The 17,008-nt window shown below is 42.7% G+C and overlaps 1 protein-coding gene across 7 annotated transcripts in view; it reads right to left on the bottom strand.

The window, feature by feature from the left end:
• Positions 1–17,008, bottom strand: part of NTM (neurotrimin) — a 943,500-nt gene that overhangs the window by 159,555 nt on the left and 766,937 nt on the right. For all 7 annotated transcript variants that reach the window (XM_006936805.5, XM_045038541.1, XM_019811568.3 and 4 more), the window contains one exon: positions 15,285–15,517. In XM_006936805.5, coding sequence (XP_006936867.1) covers positions 15,285–15,517 — 233 coding nt within the window. The remainder of the gene's footprint in view (positions 1–15,284; positions 15,518–17,008) is intronic.

The following is a 17,008-nucleotide window of genomic DNA, read 5'->3' as shown; positions in this document are numbered from 1 at the left end:
CCTTCAATGGATTGGAGGATCCACATCTGCATTGGTGAAGGAAATTTGCTTTACTCAGTCTACTGATTCAAATGTTGATCTCTTATGGAAACACCTTCACAGACATATCTAGAAATAATGTCTTCCCAGCTATATGGGCATCCCTTTGCCAAGTCACGTTGACACATAAAATTAGCAATCACAAGTCTACCCCTAGCAACTTGATACCCATTCCATTTCCTTAAATTACAACTAATCTCCAGATGAAGACAATAACAAGGTTATATGATCCACTTAGCATGATACAACTATCTTGCATACAACTGAAGATGTACTAATCCCTTCCCTAGAAGAGGAAATAAAGTCCTTGAGTAATGTTTGCTCTTCTGATAGCCTGTACCATAAATACTATGATGTAAAATTCACAGAAAGTCAATACATCTTATGTTACATGATAAGGGAATAAGAAAGGAAAGAAAACAAAGATGCTTGTTTAATATATGTATATACACATATGAAAGTATTTATAACAAAATAGAGAGAAGCTATTGAAATACTCAAGACAGAGTCCTCATTTCTGTAACTGGCCATGTGCTTGTAGCTTCTATTTATAACTACCTTCTACTAACTACTCTGAATTCCCTTTGTTGTAGCAAGCATCTCAGCTGCTGTTGGTTCTTGACTTCACAGGGTAGCCAATCTTTTATTCCTGAAAGGTCTGGGCTCTGCAGTCTTTTAGTCCTGCCTAGATTGGATTGTTGGTTTTCCCTTAGCTTAGTCACAGAGCATGATAATACTAAGAGATGCCCTAAGGGACCTCCGTTTTCCCAACATACTCTTCTCTACCCCTGTTTTGAATTTCCCCTTGGTAGTCAGGATGAACCTCCCTAGTCAGTACCATCACTTCCCTCCCTGCCTGTTGATTCAGAGGCATGAGGAGCCCAAAGTGGCCAGGTTGTGGTCTCAACTTCCAGTTCAATGGAATCATTGTTTCTCCTGTTGCAAGCATTCCTCCCTTTGGAACTAAGGTCTCTAGACAAGCAGATCATAAAGTTGAGGGGACAGGAGGCAAACATTTGGCTATTGGGTCACTAGGGAGGATAGTGAATAGTGTCACTGCCATTTCTGCCACTTGAATCTAGGTCCTGTGAATTCTGGCTATAGGGGAAATGGCCATCTGAGCTTCAGAAGAGGCTGAATATGCCTTCACTGAGTACTGAGCAGACTGTATGTTGCCTAAAGAGAGAAAAGGGAGGGCTGCAGATGTCTTAGGATATAGCAACGAAGGCCGGCAGTCTAATAACTCTTGAGAAGCTATTTTATTTTATTTTTTTTTAATTTTTTTTTTCATTTATTTTTTTGGGACAGAGAGAGACAGAGCATGAACGGGGGAGGGGCAGAGAGAGAGGGAGACACAAAATCGGAAACAGGCTCCAGGCTCCGAGCCATCAGCCCAGAGCCTGACGCGGGGCTCGAACTCACGGACCGCGAGATCGTGACCTGGCTGAAGTCGGACGCTTAACCGACTGCGCCACCCAGGCGCCCCGAGAAACTATTTTAAAACAATGTAGGGGAATATAGGCAAGACTATGGTGACCCACTTAGGGGAATCACTCTTCTTTATGACTCTGCTTCCTAATTTTCATTTTAACAACAATACAGCATCACACTCAGGAAGATGAAAGATACACTGTAATTAGAAACAGAGCACACCCACTTACCCGATTTGACACAATTCCTACTAATGAGCATGAACATAATTTAGGATTTTATATTTAAAAAAGTGTTCTCAGGGTGCCTGGGTTGCTCACAGTTAAGCATCTGACTTTGGCTCAGGTCATGATCTCATAGCTCATGGGTTCATGTGCTGCATTGGGCTCTGTGCTGACAGCTCAGATCCTGGAGCCTGCTTCAAATTCTGTCTCCCTCTCTCTTTGCCTCTCCCCAACTTACTCTCACCCTCTCTCTAAAAAATAAATATTAAAAAAAAGTCTTATCAAATTGACTTTTAGTTGTGTCTGCCTCTGGCTCTTGGCTCCACTGTGTCCTGACCTATAACTCCCAAACCCAGCTACACAAGGTTCTCCACCCACACTTCCACCAAAGTGATTCAGGTCCAGTTGGTCTGGGGAAAGACAACATTCTTCTTATTACTTTCTTTTGCTCGAAAGTTCCTCATGAGAGTCTGAGGCAGACATCAGGGTGGGCTGACAGGCAGTTTCTGGTATCTCATGATTTGGTGTTCTCTGAATCTGCTATTCTATTTTCAAATATCTTCTCCTGTTTAAAAGGCCCTTCTGTTGCTTGATTCTCTCCTATCCTGTCTTATTTTAAGCTTTCTTCATGGGCTGGTGTACAACTTATCTCCTCTTGGGTGATCAGGTTTCATTTCAATAAGTTGAAAGCCATATTCTCAGGATTCCAAACTGAAACAAAACATGGTACAGCCTCCCCCCCACACACTTATTTATAAATACAAAACCCCAAAACTTTACCAAAGATGAAAACATTAAGTTTCTTTTACTTTCAACCTTAACCAGTCACACATTGAGAAGAATACATGTATCTTTGGAATAGGACCATCCAGAAAACTGAGCCCAGCCTACTCTTACTGTGTGTGTACACCGATCCAGCCTCTACCAGCTGCTCTAATGTGTTATTTGTGTAACTTCTTAAGAAGAGAGGGAATCTCTCCAGGCCAAGGACGTGGCATAACATGATACAAACCATGTTATCATTCTCTATCAGTGTCCCTGCCTCAAAACTCCCCCTCCAATCAACTCCCCATTCTGATGCCAAAGTCTGTTTTTAAAATAGAACTCATGTAATTTCCTTGCTTCAAACTTTCCTCTGATTCCCCATTCCTCCATAGTGAAATCTGAACTTCTTGGGTTGCTGGAGAGTTGGTCCTCTCCTCAGAGAGACACTCGGGGCCACTTCCTCACAACTCATGTTTTGTCTGCAGCCTGCTATAAGGAGCAACCCACACTCAGGTCTCTCAGTTCCTTCCTGTGTTATTCCTTCAGTCTGCACCACTAGCTTCTTCTTTACTTTGCTAAGAAAATGCACCCTATTTACAAAAAAATATTTATTTTTGAGAGACAGAGAGAGAGAGAGAGAGAGCAAGAATGGGGGGGAGGTAGAGAGAAAGGGAGACACAGAATCTGAAGCAGGCTCCAGGTTCTGAGCTGTCAGCACAGAGCCTGACACAGGGCTCAAACTCCCAAATTGTGAGATCATGACCTGAGCCGAAGTTGGATGCTTAACCAACCGAGACACCCAGATGCCCCAGAAAAATCCACCCTATTAAAGTTAGTTTAATGTCACCTGGTCTGAGAATCATTTTGGTAGAAATAACAGAAAATTTCAGACTTTCTCACTCAAGCAAAGAGACAGAATAAACACTGGGGAAAAATAAAAATAGATAAATTTCACTTAATGGAAGGCTCTGCTTTTCAAGTTTTCATTCACATATTTATTCAATAGATATTTACTGAGTGCCTACTATGCACCAAACCCTGTTCTAGGCACTTGGGTACAACAGTGAACAGGGCAGGTCAACTCCCTGCCGTCGTGGAGCTTGTATTCTCCTGCAGTGAAACAGACAACAGATCTTAAACATGTAAATATTTATAATGTAATAGATGAAAACACATCAGAAAAGTCCCAGGGAGTAACTTGGGGAGGTGAGGAGCTCGCTGCCATACAGGTGGTCAGAGAGGCCTCTCCCGTATGGTGACCTTTGAGGGTAGAGCCCCAAGGGACACCTGGCATGGGGTGCCAGCATAGGAAGCTATAAAGGTCCAGACAGAGGTGTATCCCTGATTCAAGAACATCATGGAAATAGGTTAACAAAGAGTGTTTTAGGAGCATAGGTCAGAGAGATGTCAGGGGCCACACAGCATAGGACCTTTTAGGCCACATTTGGGTTTAGGATCATTTGGGTTCTACCCTGAATGATCTGGCAAGCAACTGGAAGGACTGATCAGAAGATCAGAATCTGTAAAAGTGACAGCAGGGCTGTGCTTCCTTTGGATGCTTTAGTGGGGAGTCAGTTCTTCACCTCTTTAAGCTTCTGCTGGTTGCTGACATTCCTAGGCCCGTAGCCACATCCATCCAGGCTTCAAGGCCAGCAACTTTGACTCTCTCCGGTTCATTTTCACATTGCTTTCTCTTCTGTGTGTGTGTATCAAATTCCCCTTTGCTTCCTTCCTATAAGTATACATGTGACTATATTTAGGACCCACCTGGCTAATCCAGGACAATCTCCATATCTCAAACTCTTAACTTCCTCAAATCTGCAAAGATGTCATCCTATAAGGTATCATTTACAATTCCAAGGATTAGAATATGATACATTGGGGTGGCTCTTATTCACCCTTCCATGGCCAGTCCCAACACAAAATGAATTGTTCTGCTTAATAATAAGAAAAGAAACTTTACAGATCCACTCATTATCCAACCAGTAACCTCTGAGGCCCTATTAATTTCCAGACTTTTGAGACAAGGTACAAAAAGAGATGGGCCCCTTGCCTTCAGGAGACTCATAGTCTACTGGCAAAACAGACATAGCCAAGTGATCAAACAAATGTCAAATTATAATTGTGCCGAGAAACACAAAGAATAGCATGGCTCTGAATCCTGGGGAAAGGGGAGGAGTTAATGCAAGACAGGCAGGTCTGAAAAAGCATCCCTAAAGAAATGATGTTCAAGTTCATGCTTGAAGGATAAATAGGAATTGCTGAGTGAAAAGAGGAAGAGAATGCAAGTCAGAGGAGAGGGAATGTAGAAAGGGCCCATGAACAGAAAGAACAAGATAAGTAAAATAAAATCAAATGAGCATGGGAGGCAGGAGCACAGCGTGAACCAGGAGTGGAGGAGGCTCATCCCAGGGACCTATAGGTCTTGATAAAAAAACTAGTTCTCTCATGTTAAGTCCTTGAGGTACCATCCAATTCAGGTTTAAAAAAATAACTCTGCCTGTGAGTGGAAAAAGGGTGGGTGATGGAGGGCTGAGTGGGTGTGTGAAAACTCACTAATTATTTTCCTTTTCATAGCCAGGATCTGAAATGCTAGATTGTCCATTTCCAAACACTTCTCTTTGTGTGGCCTTCTCACACACTCACACCCTGCTCCCAAGCTTGGGGAGGCACCTGGCTCTCAGTTCTCAGTCCTGGGATTCCTGTGAATGGCTCAATTCTAGCAGCCCCTCCTTTCAAACTTTACCATCTGTCCCAACCCCCACCACATATCCTGATGGGAGGAACTTGTCTCTTTCGTCTTTGTATCTGTCTCAACCTATATTTCCGTACTTCACTCATGGTGGTCTACATGTGCATGAAAGGGAAAAAAGAAAACCAAAATGTCTGATCTGCCTTTCTCAGGGGGGAAGAAAGGGCTAGGCTGGCTTGAGTCCTTGGAGTGTGGGGCAGTGTTAGTATGAGAACCCCTCTTTGAAATCTAGATTCAGAGCACAATGAGACCACAATAAAACAAGTCTAATTGAATTATGAGAGCAAAAGGGATGAGGGCAAGACAGCACAGGAACATCACCAGGCCAGAAGGTCAGAAAACCAGGAACACTGGAGTTCAACAGACAGAACAAGGGTGGGGAACGGGGATGTAATCCAAGCAGATTCTTGGGAAGGAGGACCCACACCAGCAACAGAACACAGATGCATCCTTGGTACAGAAGAGTGGGTCTGTTTAAAGAAATCAAAATAAGACAAATGGACACAAAAGCTTGACAACATTTACTATTTATAAATAGTTACACAAATGAAGGATTCTAATATCAAAATGGCATTTGGCAGCCTTTTATTTGGTAACTTTCTCCAAATTAGATTATGTGATATATCAAAATATTCCTACAAAGTGCATCTAATCTGAAATAGATTAAAGAAGTAGGTCATTCCTCCAGGTACTTATTGTCAAGATTCGGACTGGAATCCAGGACTCCTAAATCCTGAAATTTCTTTCTTCCTACTAAGCTATTCAATCCCCAGTGGAGCCAACACCGGGTTCATTGTGCAGACTCCCAATTAATCACAGTAGAAAGCACTATTTGCCAAGTGAAAATCCTCTATTTTGAATTCTTAATCCCCCCACCAGCTGAGTTTACCACAAAGACATGAATATATAATTGAGACATAAAGAAAACATGCCACCAAATTAAACTGTCCTAATTTTAAATCAATAAATTCTTTCTCAAATGACATGAAATGAAGATCTCTCAAAAGAAAAACACTGTGCTCTGGCAACTCCAGGAGCATTTCACCACTGAGCCCATCTCCAGCAGAAACCAATTAAATTTTTACCATCAGACACTAATTTACCACAGATGATGTTCGGCAGGAATAGAGGTGTTAAGATATATGCCAAGTGGTGACTCCTTAAAGCCTAAATTAGCCTGGATACATCTGAAAGTCTGAGACTCCTTCACCTGCATGCAGTGGGCTCTCAGGTACCCGTGAGAGGAGGCTGCTGGCAAGGAACCAGTCTCCCAGGTCCCAAAGGTGTGGGCCCCTTGCAGCTCACTTTTATCCTTAGCAGCATCCTCACCCTCTCTGGTAAAATCACCATGAGGGGAGAGCAAAGAGTCTTACTGTTGTGTACTCTACTTACTGGTGTACAGAGAAATGTAGCTTAACTTTACTATGGAAAAAGAATCATTGTTATAACTGCAATGTTTATACAACATACATTTTAGTGTTTTAAAAACTGACTTGCTGATAGAAGAGGTTTCGGCAATATTTCCCCTTTGTATCTTTACCATGCAAGGGACAAAGAACTCGTTGGGTTTGTATATATTCTTTTATTCTGATACTTCTCTCTTCCTACTGAGGCTTATTGACCCTGGTGCTTGTGATTTTCTATCCTACTGATAGACTTGTAGATATTCGTCCTTTTGCCAGAACAACTTTCTTCTTAACGGAACTTTCCTTGAGGAAGAAAAGTGATGCCTTCTCTCCTGACCTAAAAATTCCTATTCACCATTGAGGGGGTTGATGAAATGTAACCATGCAGTTTTGCCTAGTCTTGCAGATAAATTCAATTACTCCCTCTCAGTATATTAAAAGCATTTATATACATGAGCATCTTAACCTCTGTTACTGTAGAAGAGAGTTATTTTTAAGTGTAGGGGTGCCTTCTGCTAGACAGGGCAGGAACTCTGAGTTGTTGTGTCTCCAGTGCCTAACTTCAAAATACTGGTAAATGGAATTGAAAAGTTTCAGTTGACATCTCTCAATCTGACAACAGATGGACTGAGACACATAATCACCAACATATTCTCATGCCCTAAAAAGCTAGGTATTTCAATTTTAGCAAAAACTAAAGAATTGTTGGAGGCTTTTAAGTCTTTCAAGTACTTAAGAGTCCTCTGGCAACAGCCATGGTATTCAGATCCGTGATCCTGGCCTTGATAACACTTTCTAATGGCAAAACCTCTAGGAATGTTGTATGAGGAATGTTTTAAACATATTATGGGATTAGCCAGATCCATATCAGTGGGTCATGAGACAATAAGGAGGCATCATGCAATCCTTAAGTAGGACTATTTGTCTCAAGTTCAGCTTGGACTACTGGAAGCTTCTCATGTGGGAATGAGGATATATAGGAATGTACTTTAAAAGGGCTACTCATTCAGATCTGATGTTTGTTTGCCCTTCTCCTCAAATAAAATGTATGTCTTATGTGGAGGCTGCAGGGATATATCAGATCCATTAAGAATCCCAACCACTATAGTATTAGAATTCGAGGCAGCTCAGACTCTCTGGGATTAACCATGTCAGGGATAAGAATTCTGTGGTCGCTTAAAGACCCTCCTGCGGGAGCCCTAGCTGCTTACCTGGAGGGATGTTGTGTGACTCCTGTAAGTATTTTCAGTGAAGCAATAGGGTCAGGCTTCCTGAACTTTCTGCTTCCTCAGAGCCATGAATGGTGTGAAGGGCTTGGACAGGGCGACCCTATTTTTATTTACTGATGTGACCAGGAAACACCAGGAGGCAAATGTCAAGTTTTCCAAACTGCTTCCAAAAGGGGAGGCCCCTCCCAGCCATTCCAGAAGGCACAGAAAATGCCATTATTAAACCAATATGACTTTCATTACAGCAATTTTCTCAGATTTCTTTAGTCTAAGAGACTCTTCAGCCCATCCATTGTCAGTAACTGCATGAAGAAATTTAAGAACTCACCAGCTAGAACAGAAATGCTTCATTTGCATGCTGTCTAAATTCTGTAAATCAATTTCAGGTAAAATGCCCTACTTCCTTGTCATTCTCCAGGGTACTTTGAGGATCACTCTAATTTTGTGGTGGGATTTAATTTCCTGACTTTTTTAAAGTTCTGTTGAATTCATATGCACAGTCTTATGATCAGACTGAATGTTCATGTTCATCCATTTCAGAGAGAGGAAAACAGTTTGGGATGGCAAATGTGACACAGGGCTATTGAAACCCAAAGAACACAGATGTACTCAGAAGGTGACTTCTGTTGATTCAGAACTGGATGGTGATGTTTCCCTCCATAACAGGCTGGGAAAGCTACAGCCCAAATGGAAATTAGTTGGTACAAAGGTCTTCTCAATGCTATGGGATTCTTGCAGTGCCAGGGAGGCATGGTGCTTTCTAGGTGATGTGGCTGGAGAGACAGAAATTTTTGCTTTCAGTGTAAGGATTACAGCACATTGTTCAGTTTGAAATGTTGTGCTTCAAATTTCCTTTTGTAGAGTTTCAGAGTGAGGTGGGGGTGGGGGGGATGGTCTATGGGGCATAGGTGTCCAGAAATTAAAAGCTATTGTTCCTGTTACCTGAATCATAATAATGAGTTTGATTTGACAAGGTCAATTAATTATTCAGGTTTGGAAAGCAGCACGATTATACATATCAGTGGGTAAGAGGAGAGGGCCCAGAACAGGAAGATAAAAGGTAAATGAAGGGCTGGTACCGCCCAAGCTCTATCTTTTTCAAGTTACCTGCCTGTACTATCTCCCTGGCCTAGGCCCTTTCTCTCTGGAATTCTACTAACACAGGGAATGACAACAACATTCTGGATTCTTTCTCTCATTTCTGCCCCATTCCAAAGACAGTCTTTCCTCCCTTTCGTGAGCTTCAGAGATGTTTGACTCCAAAAGGCAGGTAATTAACTATCAAACAATAGCAGGGATTTTCAGATTAATTCTGCTTAGCAAGAAACTGGAAAACTCATTTACAGCAAACAAAAGGGAGGGGGTGATTAGATGTTCCAGTGACAAAAGAGAGACCTAGAAAGGGCCTTGGAAACTGATAGAGACCAAAAGTTTTATTAGTTATTATTATTTTTATTATTATCGCTATTAAAGTACTACCCCTGTTTTATGAGCACTGTATGCTAACACTCGCATCATGCAGATGTGTCTCTGAATGAGATTAAAGCCCTTCAGGTGTACGACCCAGGCCTCTGTGTGTGGATGAAAAAGATCTTTGCTTATGTTCTGCAGACCACCAGGGTCACTGTGCTGTGCCATCACGCAAGGGTGCTTATGAAATGATGAGGGCTTTGAGATATCTTCCATATTGCCCTTAACTTAGCAAACAGTTCAGTCCCACAAAGTGTTTTATTCACTCTGTGCTCTCTATGATTCAGTCTCTTTCAAAGAACTATAGAGACAGAGGTGGAGGTATTTTAGATACCCTGAGAAGCAGCAGGTTTAAGAGAGGAAAAGGGTTAAAATATGCAGCTGGACTCCAGAAGCAGGCACTTATTAATTACATTCACAAAGCAGAACACCTTAAGGTCAAGGGATGGAAATCATTAGACCCAAATTTCAATAAATCTAAAATGGATCTCCCTCACGCTGACCTATAAGATTGTGTTCTGGCTGCCCAAGTGAAAATACGTGGGTGGTATTTCTTACTTTTCACAAACTCGTATTGAATGGAGGATTCAAGCCATCTTAAAATTAAGAAGTCCAAAGATCTGAAGTGCTCCACAACACATGATGCTTTACCACATGAGGGTTTAGATGAGTTAGTATCAACCTGCCCTAGAGCACTCAGATAAAATCTCAATGCCCTGGCCCACTCCCCCACCAATTCCCACATGTAACCAACCCCCAAATTCTGTCTATTTTCCTTTGGATATATCTTCAGACTCTGGGCTTTCTACTCTGCCCCAGCTAACAGAGGAACTCCAGTCCTCTATCTTTATAATAATACTCTCTTGTCTTAAAAGACCTCTGTCTTTTCCTATTTCCATGTTCTCTACAAAATCCAATTCTCTTTTCTATACCACAACAGGCCCCTCAAATCAATGAAACCCACCTTTCATTTACACGTGCTGGCCCATAATGGTACTCACATACAACACTGCCCAAAAGAACTTTCTACGATGATAGAATATTCTTTCTATTTCTATACTACTTGATAGAGCAGCCACTGGTCATATGTGGCTACTGAAGCACCTGAAGTGACCAGTGTGATTGAAGAAGTAAATTTTAAATTTTATTTGGTTTTAGCTCATTTAATTTTAAATAGCCACTGTGGTAGGTATGTACTTAATTCAGTTCTGTTCCCTCCCCCTTCTCACCACCAGCCCCTGCTGCCTTTTCCCTCATCCTCCTTCCATGCTGCCCTGTAGAGCCACTTTCTTAGTCAAGGTTGTCCTTTATTCCTGGCTTGCCTAGAAGACATGTCCCACCTGATCACCTGGACTCTCTGTGTACAACTACGATCCTACTCCTTTCTCCATGTTGACCTTGGACAATGCAAATCAAAAGAACCATTACCATTTTCCTGCAGACTGGTCTAACATTCTGGGCCATGGAGGCTGAGATCTCTGTGTTTTGATATTCACCCTTAACTCTGCCTGGTGCTTCTCATGACTTCACTTAATAGTTGTTCTCCCAACCCCCTATACTGACCACTACAGGGACCCTCTTCTGCAGCCCAGGCTAGACTGACCCAGTCCATGTTCTAGCTGCTTGACCAGCCTGGCCAAGACCTTAAGAAAATATCCCCAGTCCCAACAGCCTAGGGAAGATTTTGGAGCATTTAGGTAGCCCCAGAGCTATATTTATTTATTTAAAGTTTATTTATTTGTTTTGTGAAAGACAGCAGGGGAGGGGCAGAGAGAGAGAGGGAGAGAGAGAGAATCTAAGCAGGCTCTGCACTGTGTGTGCAGTGCCTGATGTAGGGCTCGAACTCACAAACCATTGACAGATCATGACCCAAGCTGAAATAAAGAGTTGGACACTAAACCGACTGAGCCACCCAAGTGCCCCATCCCTAGAGCTGTCATTTAAAGAAAAACAAAACAAAATAGAAAGGGAAAATACAGTTCAACAGCAATATACAGAAGAGACGAACCCATAAAAACAAAAGAAAGGAAAGGATCTAAGCATTTCCCTTTTTCCTTTACCACAAGAATATGCAATGCTATCCACAGATTTAAAAACTATCCTAGCAGAAATGCACACATCTAGAACTTGCCACCAATGAAAGGTTGTCCTGAGGACAAGATAGACTGAAGATTATGTGCTCAGCTAAAGTTCTGGCAAACACGAACCAAGAAAAGGCCTCTAACCCTTCACCCCTGCTCTTGAGCTGAGACAGACCAGTGCTTAGCAGCATGGGGAAATCTGGCTGCCACATAAAAGGACCAATCTGATTTCTATATATGTCATTTCTGAATTCTATTAAAATATATAATCAGATTACATGGGGGTAAGAAGACCCACATTGCAGGTGTTTCCAGGAGTGTCTGGAGCAGGTTCGTACCCCAGGATTCAGTCAACAGCAGCTATACTTCTAGAAACTGAATTCTTGGGGATGACTTGGGCAAACATCACAGAAGTCCATTTCCACCTGAATGGGAACTAACTCTTCAAAGGTGGCTTTTTGTTTATCTTCCTGTGCTAAGTGGTTGGGCAAGGTACCAGTAACCAGAGTTGTTTCTCAGTAATTATTTACCATATGAATAAATGAAAGTACTCATAAGTGCATAACAAAGGGCTGAAGTTCTGAAGCTCAGACACTTGCAAAGGTGCCTTCCCTGCTGTCAGCAGGAACTCAAAAGATCCAGAACAAAGAACTGGTGGGGTACAAAGGGTATTTGATAACAAGAGGAAAGACATAATCCCAGACCTTAAGCAGCTCACATGATACTATGAAAATGTCATTACCTTCCTTCCACGTGTGTTTATTTTTATGTGAACCTGACTGCATATGCATAAGTACACACACTCATGGGCAGACCATCAGTTCAGTTCTTCCTGCTGCTGCTAGCTTGTCTGTGTGCGTCTGTGCGTCTGTGTGTGTCTGTGAGTGTTTAATGATTGTAATACCATTCTGAAAACTTAATATGTCTGACTTTCATTCCACCAGTGTTCTGTTCAGGGTTGAAGAGCAACTTCAACAAAATCCAGACAGTCAGCTTCTGCTAGGGGAATTAGGGTTTATGTTCACTACAATAAATGATCCCAAGATAAATATATTTCTTTTTTTTTTTAATCCTGGATGGTGATGTATCCTCTTTCCAATACAGAAATGGGGGAGTCCGGCTCTATTTAGTTTGTCTGATTGCTTCTAAGAGGGGGGACAGGTTGGCTCTGAAAAACTATGGTCCACTATTCATTAAAGTGTCAATAATGCTCAGCCCAGGCATATCGACAGCGGATTAGCTTGGGCTGAGTCTGTGTACAAGACCAGTGCCTTTTTTAACCTAGCTTGTTTCCAAATCAATACACCCATCAGCATTCGAAAATTAGCCCAAGATGAGATTCCAATACTTGAGGTGGTGTGTCATGCTAAGAGGCCACCTAGCCAAGTCACAGATGTAAACACCTAGCTGGGGATTAGACATTTTCCATTACTGTGGACATGAGTGAAGATTGATGTAGACCCCTTCACCTCACCTCTCCTATGTCTCCACCCGTACACACAGTCCACTTTCTGTCTTTGAGCCTGTATAAGACCTCTGGACTGTAAGTTCAGCCATTTGCTTCAAAAAGTAGTTATTAAATGTGCACTTTGGATAAGGTACTCTCCCAGGTATTTAGGGCAGAAGTGTGTTGGTGGGTGTGTTGGGGGGGGGGGAGGGAGAGCTTAAGGAAAACAAATGACAAAAACATGGTCCTTATTTTCAGAGAGGTTTCAGCATTTTTCACTATTCCTTCCATTTTCCAGGTCCATAAAGGTCCTACTCCATAAAGCGAATGTCTGTACTAGTGGGCATTTCCTGATTTCTCTTGCCATTGCTGGGTATCCTGCTCTTGACAATACATGTGTGCAGGTGGGGGTGCAAGGGGAGCATGGTTTCAGGGAGGGGTTTCAGAAGCACCCTTTGGCAGAGATTACAGATGGTGACCCTGGAGCAGTTGCCGGGCCTCCTCATCGAATATGATTTTCAAACTTTTTTTTTTTTTTTGCCAACTATCCACCATAATAAAAATGTATTTTATATTAAAAACTTACACACTCTGAAACAAAAATCTTATATAATGATACTTTTTCTGCTGTTTGTAAGACACTGATACCTTCTATGAAATTCCATTTCCTTTAAAAAAAAACGCTGCTTGCATCCAGCCGTTTGAAAAAGATTCATTTGGAGAACCAATAATAGAAAAAGCCATCGCAATTTCTTTTTAGAAGAGAGAAAAGTAAGTGAGAACAACGTGGTGTGGCCAAGCTCTGCCCCGGCAGGAAGGACGTTGCTGTCCTGGCAGCCCCTGCCCAGGGCCAGTGTCACAGTGCCCTTGGGTGGTTGTGTCTCATGCCCACTCGCGTCGCCTCACCCTTCAACTGCGCATGGCCGCAGCCCAGGGTGGGCAGCCTCCTGCCTTCTCACAGCTAGGGTTCCCATCATACCTCCAGCTCCTTTGTGTTCTTCCTTCTCCAGTCACTTTCCTGCCCTTGTTTACTGACCAAGTCCATCCCCTTTCCTTGGGCTCCCTGACAAGAGAGTGGCAGGAGGCGCCTCCCCAAGAGGAGCTTCTTGCCCCAAATGGCATTCAGCTGTATGGAGGGAACTGAAAATCGAACTGGGGAAGAAACTCCAGCAGAAGGGCCAGGCTACACTGCTCAGGGCTTAAGCTTCTGAGATCATAGAATGAGGAATTTGGCCCACTGTAAAAGACTTTTAAAAAGCTAAAATGCAATATCAGTATTTAAAGATATATTAATGATGGGGCACTTGGGTAGCTCAGTTGGTTAGTGTCTGACTTCAGCTCAGGTCATGATCTCATGGATCATGGGTTCAAGCCCCAGGGTTGGGCTCTATGCTGACAGCTCGGAGCCTGAAGCCTGCTTTGGATTCTGTGTCTCCCTCTCTCTCCACTATCTCCCATTTGTTCTCTCTCTCTCTCTCTTCAAAAATATGTAAAAAATATTTTTAATAAAAATATATTAGTAGCTAACACTTCAACAGCACTGTAGGCCTGCTTCTAAGTGTTATGTAAAGTGTAGTCCTCAGCAAGCTGCTCACAACATTGATTCCATTTTACAGAAGGAAAGCCTGAAGCCCAGTTAGTAACTTGATCTGAGTCTCACAGCCGTAAAGAGGTCAAGCCTGGTTCTGAGCTCTTACTCCCTAATTAAGAGCTGTCCACCATGGTAAAGTGTCATGTGAATGCCCCAGGGTCAGTTCTGCTTCATGGGGAATAGGTAGGAATCATTCCCAGGGCCTGAAAAACTCAGCCAGAGCAGAACCAAGAGAGATGCAAAACCAGAACATTGACATAGGCCTAAAAATCTGGGGGCAGGAACTTGGGGTGCCACCAAACACAGTGAATCAGATGCAGGTTATTAAAAGGGAGATGTGGCATCAGAAACCCAGGGCTGGGAGATGAGAGACACAGGCAAGCTGGAGACAATGGAGGTGGCTGTGAAGGACACGTCTCAGGTGGGCATTCAGAACGTGTGTGATGGACTCTGCTTTCTTGAAGGCTGCTCCAGGGTATGGCACGTGTGAAGTGCCAGAAGAGCTAAAACACTGGTCTTAAAATAAAGCAGGCCTAGAACTGGATGGAACCTAAAAAAAAAAAAAAAAACTTAAGGGAAGAAAAAAGCCAAGGAAAGCAATAATTAGAAGATAATTTTCTGAGAAAATATATTATTGGAACAAAAACAAAAACAAAAAAATCCTAGTCCTATTCAACACTAAAACTTATTTCAAAATTCAGCTTCTAACCACAAACTGACAGTTAGTTGTCCTATTGTCCTGGCCAGATGGAACAAACTGAATGTATCTCTGCTGGAGATAACAGAAAAAGTGTTCAATACAGGATCTCCCAGCCATCCATCCAGACCATCCAGCCAAGCGACGCCTACCTTGCACAATGAGGTGGACCCTTGAGGTCTTTGGGTGGTTGTCCGTCTGCACAGAGCACGTGTATGGGCCCTCGTCATACACATCCACGTTCTGGATCTCAATGCTGTACTGGGTTTGGGTGTTGCTCAGGAGGACCACACGTGGGTCCAGGCACCACTTGTCATTCCCAGCGTAGAGGATGGTGCTGCGGTTTAGCCAGGCCACCCGGGTGACCCGGTTGTCAATTGTGCACCTGGAGGGAAGACCAGATGGGTAAGTCCAGGGATCAGAGAGAAATGGGAACCATCACATTCGCATATCTTGCTTGATTTGTCATGGCTGGCATTTTCTGGGACGGGGAAACAGAAGTCTTATAAGATTATTGTCTCAGAACACTATCTGAGATTTCTGGGCCTTGAACAGCCCAGTGCTTCTTAAACCACCTAAGCACAAGCCTACTTCAATAGTCATCACTATTCAATAGTTACAACTGGAGGCATCTTCCACACCCAGAGTGGCTAGGCCCTTTGAGCACCATAGTTCACTCTTTGCTTAAGGATTCCCATGATGTAGGCATCTGGGGAGTACTAAGTCATCCAATATTTATAACAACCCTATGAGCAAGGTTCTGTTGGTAAAAGGAATGGAAGAACAAAGAAACTAAATATTTCTCCCAAGTCACACAGATAATATATGCCAGATCAGAGACCTAGATTTTGACTCCTAAACATTATCTCAGAATAGTGAATTCTAACAGAAGGCTTCTGAAGTCAAAACTAAATATGGACCACCACCATTGCTATTCATCTTCATTATACCCAGGGGCAGAAATGTTCAATTACTGTGAGACTAAAGACATTTTCTAAAATCTCAAAACTGTTTGCACATGTAAAAATAGATTTTGTCTTTTTTATTTTTGCATCTGGAGTCCCCAAATTGTGGAAGCTCCCTTCCCTTTCCTTACACTTTCAAATTTTCCAGCTTCTCTCGCCAAGTCCTAATCACATCTCTCTGTCTGTATTCATTTCCTTCTCTCAATACACCAAGTATGTTCTATGGCCTTGGGCGAAATTCACAAATAGTGTCCTGATCCTAACTATAATGCTGGAAATAGCAATGTAGCTCAGTATGTATAATGATGCCTCAAATTTATATATTCCTTTGCAGTGTACAAAATGCTTTTACATCCACACTGTCTCTTTTGATTCTTGCAGCAAATCTGTGAAGTAGATGATCTTACCCATTGTCTACTTTAAAGATCAGGACTCCACTATTTGGAAGGGTCTGGTGACTTGCCCAGGTTAGAGAGCTAGGAACTGACAAACCTCTCAGCCAGGTCGTCTAATTCCTGGTCCCATGGCCTCCTCAGAATGTTCAAGGGAAGGGAGAGTTCAGTGGGGAAGGATGATTGCTTCCGCTGAATTCTCAAAAAAAACTAAGAATTGCCACTGAGCACACCAGCTTCCCCGGGTGGTCCTCTCAAGATGAGATATCCTGTACCGTGCATCCTTTCTGCTTGTACTTGTGTAAATGTCACAGGATCATTGCAGGGCCACTCAGGCACAGGTGGGGAGCCTTGCTGAAAGTGCCTGTGGGGAAAGCTGCTCAACTAGAAACACCTTTGCTCTGGTGTCCAGCAAGTTCTATGTTGTTCATTGTGTTTTCTAGACAATGCAGGTTGTAAATGATGGAAGATCTTACCTACCAGGGAAGATCAAGGGAATATTTCTGGAATTGGACATGG

This window comes from Felis catus, chromosome D1, assembly GCF_018350175.1.
Source record: "Felis catus isolate Fca126 chromosome D1, F.catus_Fca126_mat1.0, whole genome shotgun sequence".
Classification (NCBI taxonomy): Eukaryota; Metazoa; Chordata; class Mammalia; order Carnivora; family Felidae; genus Felis; species Felis catus.
This window is presented reverse-complemented; position numbering and strand designations above follow the sequence as displayed.